Source organism: Austrofundulus limnaeus, unplaced genomic scaffold (assembly GCF_001266775.1).
Source record: "Austrofundulus limnaeus strain Quisiro unplaced genomic scaffold, Austrofundulus_limnaeus-1.0 Scaffold42, whole genome shotgun sequence".
Classification (NCBI taxonomy): domain Eukaryota; kingdom Metazoa; phylum Chordata; class Actinopteri; order Cyprinodontiformes; family Rivulidae; genus Austrofundulus; species Austrofundulus limnaeus.
Window position 1 is genome coordinate 1,980,618 of NW_013952444.1, and position 16,140 is coordinate 1,996,757.

General features: G+C 41.4%; 1 protein-coding gene across 1 annotated transcript; it reads right to left on the minus strand.

The window, feature by feature from the left end:
• Positions 1-3,149: 3,149 nt before the first annotated feature.
• jdp2b (Jun dimerization protein 2b) lies at positions 3,150-14,616 on the minus strand. The gene is made up of 5 exons (XM_014007523.1): positions 14,130-14,616; positions 11,352-11,403; positions 5,160-5,368; positions 4,305-4,409; positions 3,150-4,161 (listed from the first exon to the last, which is right to left on the minus strand). Exons 3-5 carry the CDS (start codon positions 5,352-5,354, stop codon positions 3,970-3,972), a joined length of 492 nt encoding a protein of 163 aa, XP_013862977.1. The 5' UTR covers positions 5,355-5,368; positions 11,352-11,403; positions 14,130-14,616; the 3' UTR covers positions 3,150-3,969.
• Positions 14,617-16,140: the final 1,524 nt, after the last annotated feature.

Below are 16,140 nucleotides of genomic sequence, written 5' to 3' on the forward strand. Positions count from 1 at the left end.
ACCTGATGGCCCTGACAGTCCTGAACCTTCTACCTGATGGTCCTGACAGTCCTGAACCTTCTACCTGATGGTCCTGACAGTCCTGAACCTTCTACCTGATGGTCCTGACAGTCCTGAACCTTCTGGTAGCTGGACGAACAAACTGTTCCCGGGGTGTGATGAGTCTTTGTGTATGTGTCGTGCTCTCTGGAGGAAACAGGTCCTGTGTAACTCCTCCAGAGAGGGCAGAGGGCACCCAACAATGTCCTGAGCCACCTTTATGATTCTCTGGAGCGCTTTCTTCTGAGCCACTGTGGGACTAGAGAACCACTCACACTTTCAGTGGAGCAGTGGTAGAAGGTCACCAGCAGTTTCTGCGTGATGTTATTCCTCTTAAGGACCCTCAGGAAATAGTCTCTGCTGGGCCTCCTTGGTGTTAACACCACAGCTTAAGTCCTCTGAAAGTTGAACCCCCCAAGAAGTGAACGTTGATAAGTAACGGCTGGATGTCAGTTTGTTTCCTCCTGAAGTCAACAACCAGTTCCTTAGTTTTTGTTGTGCTCAGAATCAGGTTGTTGTGTCTGCACCACACCGTTAACTGCTCCACCTCACCCCTGTAGGCAGACTCGTCTCCCCCAGAGATGAGCCCCACCACCGTGGGCGTCAGAAGCATTTGAAAAGTGAGGGGGACATACTGGTGTGAAGTCTGGGGGTCCTCAAAAAAATTTTTTAATGAAGTAGAGGCCATTTCCTGCATTGTGGTGTAATTTAACAGGTTGTTAAACATATTTTACCTAGTGAACACTTGATTTAATAACTACTTATATTATGGAAAGAGAATCCACATACAACTAGTCCATATTAGTTTAGTAGTGAATTTTTTTTTATTCTTAATTGTAACCAAACATGACACTATGCCAAGCAACATGGACACTCAACTACATAAAGTAAAAATATCAGTAACTTAACTCAATGAACTGATGTAATTTTGACAAGCTGGTCTTTTATTTTTCTTATGGCAAGAACAAGGAAAAAGTTATTTTTGCGCAGATTTAAAAAAGCATGTAAAACAATAACAAATCCTATTTTTATTTTACAGAAAAGAGCTATAAGAATTATTACCAGAAAACCTTAGTCACCCATCAAATATATTGTTCCATCAGTTGAAGTTATTGAAATTCTCTGAATTGGTTGATTATGGTGTTTTATCAGTAATGTATAGGGCTCATAAAAACACTTTACCTTCAAACATCCAATTACATTTTGTTAAAAGAGAGAGTTGTTACAATTTGAAGGGAATAAAGATGTTTTTTAAACCTAAATTTAGAACCAGCTTGAGGGAACTGAGTTCTTCAGGGAATTAAATTATGGAATAATAGAAGATGACATTAAAAATGCCAGATCAGTGTGAGTATTTAAGAGAATGATGAAGGTTAATTTGTTGGAGAAATATGTATGGGTATAATGTATGAATTGTTGGTCAAGAAGGAATTAAACCTTATTTTTTCTTTTATTTATTTAATTTTTTGTATGTTTTGTTTTTGTACATAGATTATTTTTAATTGAATTTATTTGAGGAAAAAGGGGGCATATTTTTTTCTTCTGCTACCTTTCATTTAATTGATTTGTATATTAAATTGTATATTGAATTTATGATTTGTTTCAAACGAATAAATTTTATAAATAAAATAAACTGTCTTGAGTAAAACCCATAAATGATGTATGTTTTTACTCAATCCCAGTTCAAGTTTTAGGACTTTAGAAAATGTTTTGCAAATAAACTTTTTAGTCCTCACTTTAACAACTTTTTACATTTATATCAAAATTTTGAAAATATTTTAGCTTAAATTGTCAGAGTATGTATACTTTTATGCAAAAAAATTAAAAAGTGTAGGCTGTTTTTATCTTTTTTTTTTTTTTTTTTTATAAACCCAGATCGAAGTCCCACTCATCACCACAGGATGTCTCCTCTGCTTTGGGTCCTGGTCAGACGGCTTCTTATCTTCTTTGATTTTCTTCACCAGGTGTATTAAAAAATTTAACACACGTTTTGCAGAGGAAACGATGGATGAGTAGCGTTCTATTTTTGTTAATGAATGTGACAGTTCATTAGCATGTAAAGCTAACTCGCTAAATTCCTTGATAACTAAATTCTCCAAATACTTATTTTAAAAAACAGATGCATCAGAGAAAATAAACCACGATAATAAAAGTAGTGGCTAGTTTTTTACTTGTGAAGATTAAAAAGCAGTCTTATGAAACGTGTAGTTCATATAAATGTCCACTAGATGGAGCTGTTCATTCACCACTGCTTTTTATTTTAGGATTAAAAAATATATATATTTGAAATTGATTTTCCTCATTGATCATGTTTTGCCAACTACATCTTTTTGTTTTGAAAAACATTTGGCCACTTTGCAAGCAAATGCAATAAATTAAAATTCAGATTTAAAAAAATTGACTAATAAAGTAGATGCTTAAACTCTCACCATTTGTTGGATCTAATTCTGTTAAGTAGAGTTTGAAGTTGAGCCTTGAAGTTAGAAAGCTTGTTCCCTCCATTTCGTACGGAAACAGGACTTCTGCTTTTTAACAGTTCAGTGTCTCCTGTTGTGTTTTTGTTTACCAGGTGAGAAGCTTTTTAAAGCTTAGGAACTTACCGACTGGAGAAACTCTTGAAGTGTTGCTGCACAAGAGGCTCGCAGATAAATATTCCAACGTGACCAGAGTGACACTGAATGCATCATCAGAAGAGAAAGGATGGATCACATGCTCTGTGAGCAATAGAGGTAAACTACAATAACTTTATTTTCTGCTTAAAATATTTCAGAATAAACCTTTAACTGAGCCAAGGCACAAAGATGTTTGTCAGCTAAAAGTCATGAGAATCCTTTTCTCTGCTGAGGTTTAAAAAAAGGAAGCTAAAGTAATCAAGAGGGGTGAAAAGGGAAACAAAAGCATGATTGACCTTTTTTAAAAACCCTTGTGCAAATGAAAGTAAAGCCCTGATTCTGGCAACATGTATTTTGTGGAAGAAAACATGATTGCACAATTTGTCATTTGATATTTCTGGTGTCATGGTAAGAAATGCAGAGACTCACAGCAGTTTTGCAATGCTGCACATTGGAGCCTATAATAAAAAAAAAACATGAACAACAGCAGCGACTACATCCTTTTTAGTTAGAAAATAAAATTTAATCTATTCAGGATATGCGAGCTCGTACATGGATACAGGTGCAGAACAGACAGAAACACTGCTCAGCTGAAAAGGTTTCCGTTTTCACAGCTGTTTGACAGCGCGACGCCACGGATCGGAAATAAAGACGAATCACATCAAGTGATTAACAAGTAATTCATACATTTATGTATACAAAGCGGTATAAAACAAGTACAATAATGAACAGACACGTTCAAAAATAAAAAAAAACAAAGGGTGTAAACATTTTGTGAATATGTGCTTTTCAGGACGCCTGCGTCACAAATCGGATCAACCGGTAACTGCCGTCGTCGAGACAGGAACTTAAAAAACAACAACAAACTGTACCCCGTCTGGTGTTTGCATTGAGGATTGTAACCTAAAACTCTACACCTGTAGATTTTGACTAGCATACGTAGGAAAACTGCACAATGCTTTTTATTTTGTGAGCCTCCGCACAATGGTTTTTGGTAACAGAGCACCGTGACGCTGTTAGTGTTTCCTCAGGGCTGCGCCTCCACTCGTACCTCCTGCTTCTATTGGTCCCTTTATGTGGAGACGGTGGACGTAACAACCGGGGCAGGCACAGTAGGCGTTTCCAGTCTCCTGTAGGACAGAGCCAGCTCATGTAGCAGTGCTGAAGCAGACCCCACAACCTCAGATCTTTGGGCTAAAAGTCTCCAAGCGTGGAGCTCAAGTGCTTGTTCAGAATCATGTTGCCAGTTAAAGTGTTTGTTCAAACGGCGGCCGCAGCAGTCCTGGGTCAGGCTTTAAAGACTTCAAGTCTTCGGGTTTCATTTGGTTTCGGTGGCCAGCTGCTCCAGCAGCGGGTTGGCCTCGCTCTCGGGCGTTTTGACGCTGTCGGTCCGCACTATGCAGGTGGGCCTGTGGAGGTTGAGCATCACCATCAGCTGCTGCCTCTCCAGGCGGAGCTCCTCGATCTGGGCCTTCAGCTCAGAGTTCACCATCTCCAGACGCTCCGACTCCTGACGACCAGAATCAGATAGATCTTTTAGAAAACTTCACTGGTTCCAGTTAAAAGTGCAACGTCAACTTGAAGAGAAATAAGTTCAGCCTTTTCTCGGCTGTTTTCGTTATTCTGCTGTTTAGTGCTGAGTCATGAACCCACCCTTTGAAGGAAGTCGGTACGTTCCTTCTTTTTGTTTCGGCACCGGGCTGCTGCAACCTTGTTTTTCTCTCGCCTTCGTTTTCTTCTCTCTTCATCTTCATCCATCTGCAAAAACAATGTGTTTTAATATAAAGATAAATGCAAAGTGAAAGTTTTCTGACATAAAACATTAGCTGCGTTTCCACTGACCATGAAAATGCGCAAATTAGAATTTCGAAAACAAAATTTGCTCAATGGAAACACAGCAATTTCGGAAAAAAAACTTACGTTTTTCGACAAAATGTTTTTGCGCTAGGATGAGGTGGTTTTTCGGCAGTATGGAAATTGGTGTTTTTCGCAAAACTGCAATGGAAACTTTTTTCGCATCAGGAGTCACGTGATCAAGAACAAGCTGTTTCTACTGGCAAAAAGACGAAGAACAAGAAGACAACAGGAAGTAGAAATAGTAGCAAAATCACCAAAGTTGTAAAATAAAGTAGTAAACTCACCAACTACAATTTCCCAAAAACACAGCATACGTAGCCGCTCCCAAGTAGGGGCTTGTCTCTGGAAAGCCTCGATAAAAGACGCTGACGTCTCCTCTGATGAGCGCTAGTGTCGTGGTAGCAACATGCTATGTGTTTACATCCATTGCCACCATGTTTGTAATGACTTATCACGAGAACGTATTCACGCGTGACTTTAATAGCATTTCTTACTTAATGGAAACACTGCAGTTGTGAAACTGTGTTTTTTCGACATTAACAGAATATCGACAACGTTTGTGCACATTTGTAATGGAAACGCAGCTAATGTCTGCTCTCCATGCGGAGGGCTTTAAACAAAACACGCCCTCCTTCAGCACGGTTTTCTGACCTCGGTCTTGATGCTGAGCGGCCTCTTCCCAAACCTCCCCAGGAAGTGCAGCGGCGAGATGACGGTGCTCAGCTGATGGAGGTCTGCCAGCTTCAGCTGATCTGTGAGCGTGGTGGCCGAGATGCCCGCCAGCGGGCCCAGGCTGGGCAGGGAGCCCGCCGCCAGTGAAGGGTCGGGTATCTGTCCCGGCATCATGTCCTCCGCTGCCGCTGTGGTGACAGAGCAAAGAGGAAGAGGGGAAACGGTTAGTCTGGGAGAATCACGCAAAAATGATGATGATGTAAGTTTACCAAAGCTTATGGGTAAATAGTGGAAAGTACAAAATACTGTTATAATGTGGCCTGCTTTCCTGCAGGCTACAAATCTTAACATTAAAGAAAAGATTGTTTATAAATCCTAGTTTTTTTTATAAGTTTGAAACATTTATGATTTTTGCTTTTATCCCATCATTCTGAAGCCATTTAGCACAGTGACCTTAATGAGGTCACAGCGTTAAAACTGTTTTCAGTTTTGTTGTTTGCAAAACAGAAATTCAACCTGCAGGCTTGAGTTTCCATAAACAGATTCCTTCCCGCTCTGATGCAACAAATCATTTCAACCATTTAAAAAGGAATAAATCACGCCTGCTGCGAAGTGACACTGAACTGTGATCAAACTAAAACCAAACGTCCCGGTGCGGGCGTCACCAGCTACAGCTCAGAGAGAAAGAACTGCTTCCCATCAGATACCAGGAAATGTGTCTCTTTTAGAAATAGTTTTTCGGTCTTCAGTCGCTGTCATCAAATGTCACTCTAAATATGGGTTGCTGTTTCCAAGAATGTGTTCAAAAGTTGACAGCTGTGTTCTCGTGTCAGTCAGCAGCTGAAGGAGAAACCCTCACGCTGTCGGCGGCGACTCGCTCCCGTCTGTAGTTTGTCGTGTGAACATCGAGTAAACAGAGCGCCGTCTTCCACATCGATGCCTCTGATCTTTTTTTTTTTTTTATTGCTTTTGGACTCCAGTGTTCGTTTGAGTTTATGTGAGGAGGGTCTGAAGAACAAAGAGCAACAAAAGCTCCTGGATTCGATCGCCGCACTTTTCCAATAATTTCGGGCCGTTCAGAGGGTTTTGACCGCAGTGATCTTTAATGTAATCAGGGAGAAATGAGGGGAAAAAAGTAATAAAAAGGAACGGATTGGAGAATTAAGATGTCTCTGTATTTACTTTGAGGGCTCAGAGTTGGAAAACCTCTGATGGCCAAATAAAAAACAAATGTTTCAGATGGGAACGGACTTTAATCTGCCCTCAACCCTACAATCTTTAAGTCAGAGAGCAGCGACTCTTAACGGTTTCTTCTGGTGTGTCAGATTCATGTCAAATTTTAAAAATGAGTCGTTCTTTGTTTTAGTTTTTTCTGAAATGAGGTTGAGTAAAACAATCATATCTTATACTGAGATGTTGCATGAGCAGAAAACCAGTCACTGGGTGGATCTGAAGGTTTTTTTTTTTTTTTCCACAAAACGCCTACACATCTGAGACAATTAATTCTGCAACAGCTTCAACAAATTAGGATTAAAAGCCAGCCCTGGTTAAGTTTAAAAGAAAACCGGAAAAATAAAATAGATTAATAGCTTTATTCACATTTGCCTTCTGAGCTTTCAGCTGCAGCTGAACCTCTACAGGTTTGGCAGAAAGCGAACAAAGCCCCTCTCACATGGACCCAACAAAGACGTGTATTGTGAGGTGCTGCAGAAACAGCTGACACTGCTGGTGGCTCACTATCCGACAGACAGACTGTGCTGAAAGTTACAAGTTTTTCCTTTCTCTGCCCATTTTTTTGTACAAAACGTCTATTACAAAGCCTATAAAGCAGGGTTATGTAACTCTATTCTACTGTACCCCACCCTGTGTACGGCTTAGTCTCACTGCTTTTAGTCTGCTGTATGACAAAGAGCAAATAAGTGAATCAAGTATTTCTGACTGAAGTATCTGTCACAAATTCCTCTTTTTTTCCAATAAGCGTGCCCGTGTTATTACTCATCAACTATGTTTTCTTCCAGGAAAACAAAAAAAAAGGGGTTTCCTAACTTTACAAACAGAAGCGGCTCACTCACGGTCAAACATCCCATCATTCTCTGTCGGACCCGTTCGGTACCATCCCCAGTCTGCATCGGTTCAGGAGAGGCTACTTTGTGCAGCCAGCGCCCCATGATTCATTTTTATTATTTCTTGAGTTCTTGCTGCCCCTCCCTCCCACTAAATGTACACTCCCTTTTACAGCGTCTTAAACTGTAAGCTGCTGCTTTTTACCGGAGAGGAAAAGAACAAGACAACCTTGGTCCAAAAATAAGTACAACTCAGGCAGAATTCCTTCTCTGAGGGTCTCAGAAGGGTCTTCTCGTTCAGCTGACAGGATATCAACAAGAACGAGGAAAATGATTGTGACATTTACTCTTGATGTACCTCCATATTCTCCCTGTTCAAACTCACAGCTTTTGGGAGAACATCGAGTGTCCGACGTTCCCGTTAGGACTGATGGAGAAAAATCACTTTTAGAGCCAAGCTGACCGTGGCTCTTTTACACACTTTAATCAGGCTCAAACTCTGAACAACTAAAAAAAAAAAAACGAGCAGTTCCACAATATTCTAAATGTTTTCTTATGCAACTTCAATACGTGAAGCTCTGAAAGAGACGTCCTGATCCTTGTGTGGCTCACCTAAACAAAGCTGAACACTTTCTGTATGTAGGCACACATTAAACAAAACTAAACTGAAATTAAAGCGAGCTGAACTTCTCTCCAGACAACCTAATGTAGACTCCGACACACAACAAGTCTCACCTCTGAGTAAACTTGTTGAATCTGTTCTGCCTCTTTCAGAAGTGTCTGAAAATCCCCGCTTCAAACTCAACACCCATTCAGACCTCAAGACTTGAAACCCTGAAGAAGTCTCTGCACAGCGCAGCTGCTGATGCACGTCTCGTAGGCCTAATTATTAATATTTTTTAGAAATTTATTCATTTTATTTGTAACAATTTTATACACGAGCAAAAAACATGCAATCAAAATAAAATCAAATAAAATGAAAGGCAGCGGAAGAAGAAAAATATCTTATATCTGCCCCTTTTATACCCAAATATGTTCAAAATGAAAGTAAATTACAACAAAAATCAAAACAACTGAAAAAACAAAGCTAAACTTAAAACTCCAACTCATACAACAATTTGCATGGATTCACTTATATTTCTTCAGAATACTAGATTTTATCATTCTCTTTAATATATACAAAGATCTGGCATTTTTTACCTCATCTTCCAGACTGCTCCACAGACTTATTTCCTGAATTAAATACTCAAAAAGCATGAGTCAAAGTGAATTTTACATTGTTTTTCAAAAAAAATGGTATTTTTGTGTTGTTGTTTTTCTTCTTCTCAGCAGCAGCCTGCAGCCAAAGATTAGCGGTCAGCGTTTGATGATGCAACAACGTTATTGTGCTTTTGCAGTCGGGCAGAAAATCCAGCGCCGCAGATTCTGGGTCCCTGTTTTACCCCCCCTCAGACAAAAGACACCCAGAAAAGGCGGCGGGAAGGACACGGAGGACCGCGAGCGCTCGGGGGGCTAACTGAGAGGGAGACGAGCTGAAGCCAAGGGCGGGGAAGCGGAAATGCCGAGTCTTACTCGTGGAAATATAGAACCCTCAACTCATGTTCTGGCTCCGGCCCAAAACAAATCTTTGCAATGTGGGCTGGAGTGGGGAGGTGAGGGGGGAACGGGCCAGAGGGTGCGTGTTAACTGGGCAGATGGTGAAGTTACTCGTTTCTTTGCTCACATAATTTATCTGTCTTCAGCTCGGCTAAACGTGTCCATTTCCTGAGAGCAATTAGAAGTTGTGAGGAATTCAGCTCCTCGCCAGCAGCCAGCGGCACGGCTGGAGGCCCCATTATCCTCATTCCTGGAGAAACTTCCAACAAGGGGGTGTGTGCAGGTTTTCAGAGGCTGCTCACGACTTTCACAAACCACTGCTTGTTAAAAGTGCACATTAACCTCGGCAGCATTTCTGACTGATTTTCCTGCTTTTGTTGGAAACTTATCGCTTATTAAAAGGGATTACAGGAAACATATTGTCAATTAGTTCGTGTTAAATGGAGTACTGCACGATCCACATGCTGGAATTGTGCAAAACTTAAACTTCTGCAAACAGATTTGCTGAGTTTTGAGAACTGTGCGAGGCGGCAGCAGCAGCCAAGGCACACGCTCTCAATCTGCAGCCAAGGTCTCAGTGATCATCATTACCGTCTGCGCCGTGTGCTGAGTTACAGCGTTTCACAATCCTCCAGGGAAACCAGGGAATTTGGCAAAGACTGCAGTCTAGGACAGGGCAGTCCAAATACACAGCATCAGAACTGCTCCTGCCTCTCAAATCTGTTTTTATTGGAGTGATGAGACCAGACAGGAGGCAGTCGGGGGGGCTGCTCAGAGAAGAGACTGTCGAAACAGTTTTTTTTAATTTTATTTCACTTTCCATTTCTTTGCCACAGATGGGAAGAACCTGCCAAAATGTCTTTGAAAACAAGACTTCCCAAAGCAATTCATCACGGTTATTAAAACTTAACATGAAACTGCTGTGTAGTGACAGAGCACGAGGTTCAGACTGAAAAACAAGACAGAGGAAACCAACTACTGTAATCTCCTGCAGACGTGATTTTTTAAAAAAATACTTTACAGTGTGATTCTTGGCTGGAGGCCATCTTGGTCTGCTTCATGCCATTCAGTCACACATCAGCTTGTGCATCTGGGTGGTCCTGCTTGAGTTACTATGTTACTGTTTTCCTTCATGCTGTAAGTCGAGATTAGACTGCATGGCAGAGAGCTTTGTCTTGGCTCAGACATGGATTATATATATATATATTTTAAAAAAATCAAGCTTTTTGCAACGTATGGAGTTTGCTTCTATGACAAATCCGAGGCTGGGGATGTGCAATCTCTGACAAGGTATTGGCCAAGCACAGCCAGAAAATTAGATTTAATGCTGCTGAAGCAACGGTGGGCGTTACGCAACGCGCGGTTGTCACTTCAGAGCTCTTTCGGACTTTGTCCTCTAATATTTCCTCATCTGTTCTGTGTCGAGCTTGTGCAGCGCGGGAGCTGGGAGTGATCAAACCGTGCCGGGGCTGCTGTGGATGTGGAATCTGTAGCTCTCAGACTCTGGGAGAACAGACAGTCAGGTCAATATTTTGGTGATGAGTGTCTAAAATAGTGAAGCTGGCTTCAGTTCTAAAAGAAATCGGAGACGCCTGGTAGCAGAACTGTGCAAAAACACTTTGTGTTACACCTGTAGACATTTGAGTGTTCGTCCAGTCTGTCCTGACAAGGTTTGTAAAAGCCATGTGGATGGGCTTATGATGGACTACGATGTGATCCTGATAATGTGATGCCCACAGCGGTCTGCTCCCCCCAGCATTAGCATTAGTACCGCTGAGCTGTTGCATAGTTGGCTCGCTCGTCTGCAATGCGTCTGCCGTCTATTCAGTGTGCCGGAGAGAGCGGCTCGGCAATCCTAGCTCTCCGGAGATGCACTGGAAGGCATTTCTACTTAAAATAAACCTTGTGCGCCCACGTCCAGCCGCTGAGCCCCGTTGGCCCCGTGCGGCTTCGTCGGCTCGCCAGCCCTTTCCCCGTTAATCCACTGCAGTGTTCCGTTTATGCGGAAACCATGTCACGGATGTGTCCAGGCAGGCGCTGGGCATTTAAAGCCTCTGCAACACGGGCTCGGTTACGGATGGCCACACAAAAGGAAACGTACATAAAGAACACGAGAATAGTTGGCCCTGCAGCGTATGTGTGTAGGAGCATGTAGGAAAACTCTGAACCTGTGAACTTGTAAATGACAAACCTTGGCCCAAACTATAAATAAATAAAAATCCACAAATCTTATTTCACATTGCACAAATGGCTCATAACAGAGACACGCTTGGATAGAGGAAGTGTAGCACAGCTTTTAAAAGAACCACAACACTGGAATAAATATTTATCTGGTCGTAAAACCTGTAAATGTGTCCCCCTCGTTCATTATCCCAAAAAAAAAAAAAACTGACAACGAGCCAAAGCAAAGTTTACTTGCTGCCAAAGAGACTTCCCACAGAATCTACATCTCTTAAGTTTCAATGTGTAATACCTATTCAAAGGTGTGTATGTACACGTGTGTGATGCTTACTCAGAGGAAACTTGTTAGTCGTCTTCTATCAATGATGAACTCTGTTGAGACGCTGTAGGAACAAAAAGGAAGTTTGTCAGTTCTCACAGTTTGCACTCAAAGTGTTCTTATTAGAGATGGACTCATTAGAATTCAAATTAGCTTTTGTTTTTGGTGCAGAAATAATGATTTTAACATTAAAAGAAGTTACTTTTTTTCATGCAGAAAGGTGTGGACTTAGGAGCTGGATGTAAAAAGCTGGCCAGGTTTAATGATGCCGGTCAAATGGTATGATGTGTTATAACTATCGCAGTTTCTCAGTTAGGTTTACATTTATTTTTAAAATCCTTACAAACGGTCTACGTCAGAATAACTAGTCTACTTCGCACTGGTCCTGTGACCCAAGAAGTTAAAACGTGATCCCTAAACCTACTGTCGATATTTAAGAATTTGGTCAGTATTTGTTATTTATTAAATCAGGTGTGGCGTCTCAACACTGCACTGGATAAAAGCTGAAAACCACAACACTAAGCATATTCAATAACATCAAAAGGACTGAATTAAGTGTCACTAAAATTACACAATAAAATATATATCCTATTAATGTCATAACGGATACATAAAAGTATTTTTTGTACATTTTAATTGACACGAGGCTGCAGCGTATTGTCTGTATTTCTGTCAATGAAAGGAGTGAAGTTTATGTATAATAATGCATCAGCTTTGACATCTCCACAACATGCAAACGTACAGACGTTCAGGGTTTCCCCCAGAAAACTAGCTAGCGGAGCAGTCGTTTTTAACAGCGAGGACTTGGTTGTCGCCATCTAGTGGCAGCAGAGGAGCACTGCATCAAAGCTAGGTCCACGCCACTAATGCTGCGTTCACACCGAACGCCATTTCAGCTTCAAAATCGCAGCCAACGCTGAAGTTTGAAGCTTGTGCACTTTGAGGTCAGACGCAGGACAGCTSTTGAAGCGCTGCACGGCAAGAGCCTCCCCGCCCCTCCCTCCTCTGTCGGGCTCTGTTTAATGTCGGACGAGGAAGTGACTTTGCTTTATTTACAGAGAGCAAGAGCATGTCACGTTCACCAGATAATTAATTCATAATTAATTCACCAGATAATTCAGAGTAGAGGCTCACAGCTCGCTTTCAGGACTATTTTTCCAGTCTGATGAGTCGCTGCCACGCATTGGTGAGGATATCTCTGTCAGGACACCGACTGCMGGCMMYYSATTTCAGCTAAAGAGCTCCKCTCCRTCTGTTTCAGGTTAGTGGACATCATTCAGTAAACTGTCCCGTCGGGAAATATGTCACTACGTCACACAGTGGAGTCCCTCTGATTGGTTGACGCGGCGCGTCGAGCTGCAAAAGTTCAGATTTTCTAACTTCAGCGATTTGCGCCTCAGCGCGTCGAACGCTCAGATCGTTCAAATCGCGCTGCTCTAATCGCGCTGCTCTAATCGCGCTGCTCTAATCGCGCTTGAGGCGCCGCAGCACTTCCCGACGCTGCTTGAAGCGCGTCCACCATAGAATTTGCATGTAAACCTGATGCTCCTGATGCTGAAATCGCGTTCGGTGTGAACGCACCATAATCCTGTTACTGCAACGTGCGCTGTTGCAGGCTCTAAATAAACAAACAACGCTTAATGCCAGGCCTGTGAGAAACGCTGGACGTTTAACCGTCATGGGAGGATGCGTGCTGTCGAGGGGAGGTCTCTGATAACGCTAGGGAAAACAATCTATGCAACAATAGACCATTTTATAGTTAAATTGTTACAAAACGTGCAAAGCGAGCAAAGCTCACACATTTTTTCTGGAGAAATTCCATTGAAATTGAGCTAATTCAACTGGCAAATTTACGCCATTATGCACAACAGATGCATTTACTCTTACTTTAAGATTGTAGATGAGATTTTTCATAAATACGAAGCTATGAATCTGCTTTTTGAGCTTGTTGAATTTGCACAATTTAAATGGCGTTTTCATAGCAACCTCACCTGTGACCTGGATGATTGGGGTCTATTGCTTAAAGTTTCATGCAAATCTGCCGAAATTCAGACTTTTCACACTTAACGAAAATTCAGGACAATAATACCAAAATTTTGAATCTTTAAACTCTGCAGTTTTCCTAAATTATTATTATTGTTTTTATACTGCAGATCTTTTAAGCTATTTTAATCAAAACGGTTTGTTTTAGCATAATTCCTTTTGGAGGTTAGTATAAACGCCCCCCTTTCTTGTCAGTGGACAATGTATGAGGGGGGCCCCGGTCCCTCTGAACCCGTCCTTGGTTAGCGTTAACTTCTTCAGGGCGTTACATAACCCTGTGTGTCCCCCTCCCAGTCTGACAGAGAGCCAGGCTAACGGACACTTTTCATTAGAAACACTCCGTGAAGGAATCCGTGAGATGAAAATACCTCCAGACAGACACAGAGGCTTTAAATAACGAGCTGTAATAAAAAGCGACAGTTGCCACAACAGAGTTGAAACAACAACGTCCCGCAGCACCGAAATGCTAGCAGCAGCGGAGCACGGAAAACTTTAAAACCTCAAAAATAAAATAAAAATTAAAAAAAAACTCCCACTTTTCACGGAAAATGAGTATCGTCATTTTACATTAGCGGGCACGACCGTCGCACAGAAATGCATACTAAAGTAATTTAGGCGTGTTCAACTCTTGTTTAAATACTGAATGATGCGAAAATGCGCGTCAACGTTTAGCTAACTTCCCGGAGGAGAGCGGCGGAAGCTACGGCTACATGTCGCGCACAGACGGGAATTTAAAGGCAGACTCACCCGTAGTGCGTCCAAAAAACCCGCAGAGGCTGTGAACGCTGTGATGCGACGGGCCGGAGGAGCTCGGGAGTCGGCCGGGTTTGAGGACTGAACAGAGGTCGTTGCATCAGCTCGTTTAAGTACCGAACGTCAGGCTCAGGAATGCGGAACTCGGGTCCCAGACGTAAGCGTGGGGTGAAAATAATAATGTAGGAAGAGGAGGCGCTGAGCTGAGGAGGACTCTCGTCTCTCGGCTTTGTTTGCTCCACCCATAGCAACCAGAAAACACACAAAAAAAGTTTCAGCTTCCCGGCGGGCAGAGAGAGAATCCGCAGCTGATACCGACGGAATCGACGCGGCGTAGCTCAACTCCACGGGCCGTAAACAGATGTGCGGCATGTCACAAACGTCCTGTTTACGACTTCACAGAAACTGGGTTCCAGCTGGCAAAACACACGTCAGAGCTGAATAAGTTGATTATACATTTAATAGTTTTACCTGCCGAAGGTGCAGTGGCTCAATGAACGAGTTACAGGTTTAGCCACACACCGGCAACTTACGGCTGGCGGGCCAAAGGAGGCCCTTGGACGATTTCCATCTGGCCCCATTATCCCTGAATGAAAATAAAACGTTAAAATAAGCTGATTAATTATTTTTATTAATGACACTTAATGAGTTTATTCTTGTATGTTATCTAATTTAGTAATAATAACGCATTTATTTGAATAGCACCTTTCAAAACAGTTGCAAAATGCTTTACATCACTTAATAAAATCAAAATATATGCAATTATAATACAATTTAAAAATTTTGGGCATCGAAAACTTTTGGATTAAGATAAGCCATTTTTTAACAACCTGTTAAGTCATTGTTTCAAGAACTGGACTAAACTTTCATCACTATTACCAGTAGATCAGTGATTCCCAAAGTTGGGGTCATGAAAAGATGATTTTCAGACATCAATTTAAATGGAAATAATTAGCTAATGGAGCATTTTCACCATAATCATTAAAAAATGAATAAATGAATAAAAGTAGTAAAGCTATTAAGTTTGTTTATATTGTTATGCTCATTTATTATCAAGGTTTGCATTTGTAAACCAGTAATAGCTTGGGTCAGACGTTTCTGCAACTGTTACTTTGTAAATCAAAAGCTAAAAAGTTTGAAAACCACTGCATTAGACTAATGCTTTGGGAGCCGTACAAACATTCACCAACAACCTCCGCCTTCCGATTTTCGGCAAGACTGGTGAGGACATGGAAAAGGAGCGCTGTCCAGCTACAGATGTCATCTGCCCGTTGAAGCAGACGCTCCCTTTCATGTGTTCATTCAGCTTTTCCTTGAGGGGTCACATTTGACAGTTCCTTTGGCCCTCACTATGTTAGCAAACCACTTCGGTTTCTATTTCTTGGTTTGTGTTTGAAAGCAATCATGATTCCCAAAGAGGATGCAAACTGGAAAACAATAGTGACAATAGTACTGTTAGAAAATGTTCAAAACTGGAAGCTCAAATAATATGCAGAAAACAAAATCTAGTTCTCTGAGTCTAATCAAAGTGGATTCTAACTTCTTTAAGCTGTAAGGTTGTATCTAAAATTCAGTTAATCTGCCACAAAATATCTTTCAATACTGTACGGACAGAAAAAACAGCTATGACAACTTTTCATGTCAGCCATGTTGGATTCTTTAGGTCAGGAATTTCCAATTTTCAGAAAATTTTTCAAATAACATAAGATATAAAAACAAACAAAAAAACAGTAAACTAAAACATCCAAAGTGGTATTTCACAAATAAATGTTCTGGATGGAGCATTTAAAATTACTATTACTACTTTTACTTCCAGATGTTTGCCCAACAGGAGTCACTCCTGCAGGATATTACCACACATGTCCTTAGATACTTCACAAACCTGCATTATATATTGTTTTATAAGCTGCAACTAAGCTTCTTTAGTGGAAACTTAACACATACAGTTTATGCAGAATCATGTCTCTGTATTACTTACTGTGGCACCAGAGACAGAAAATCACCC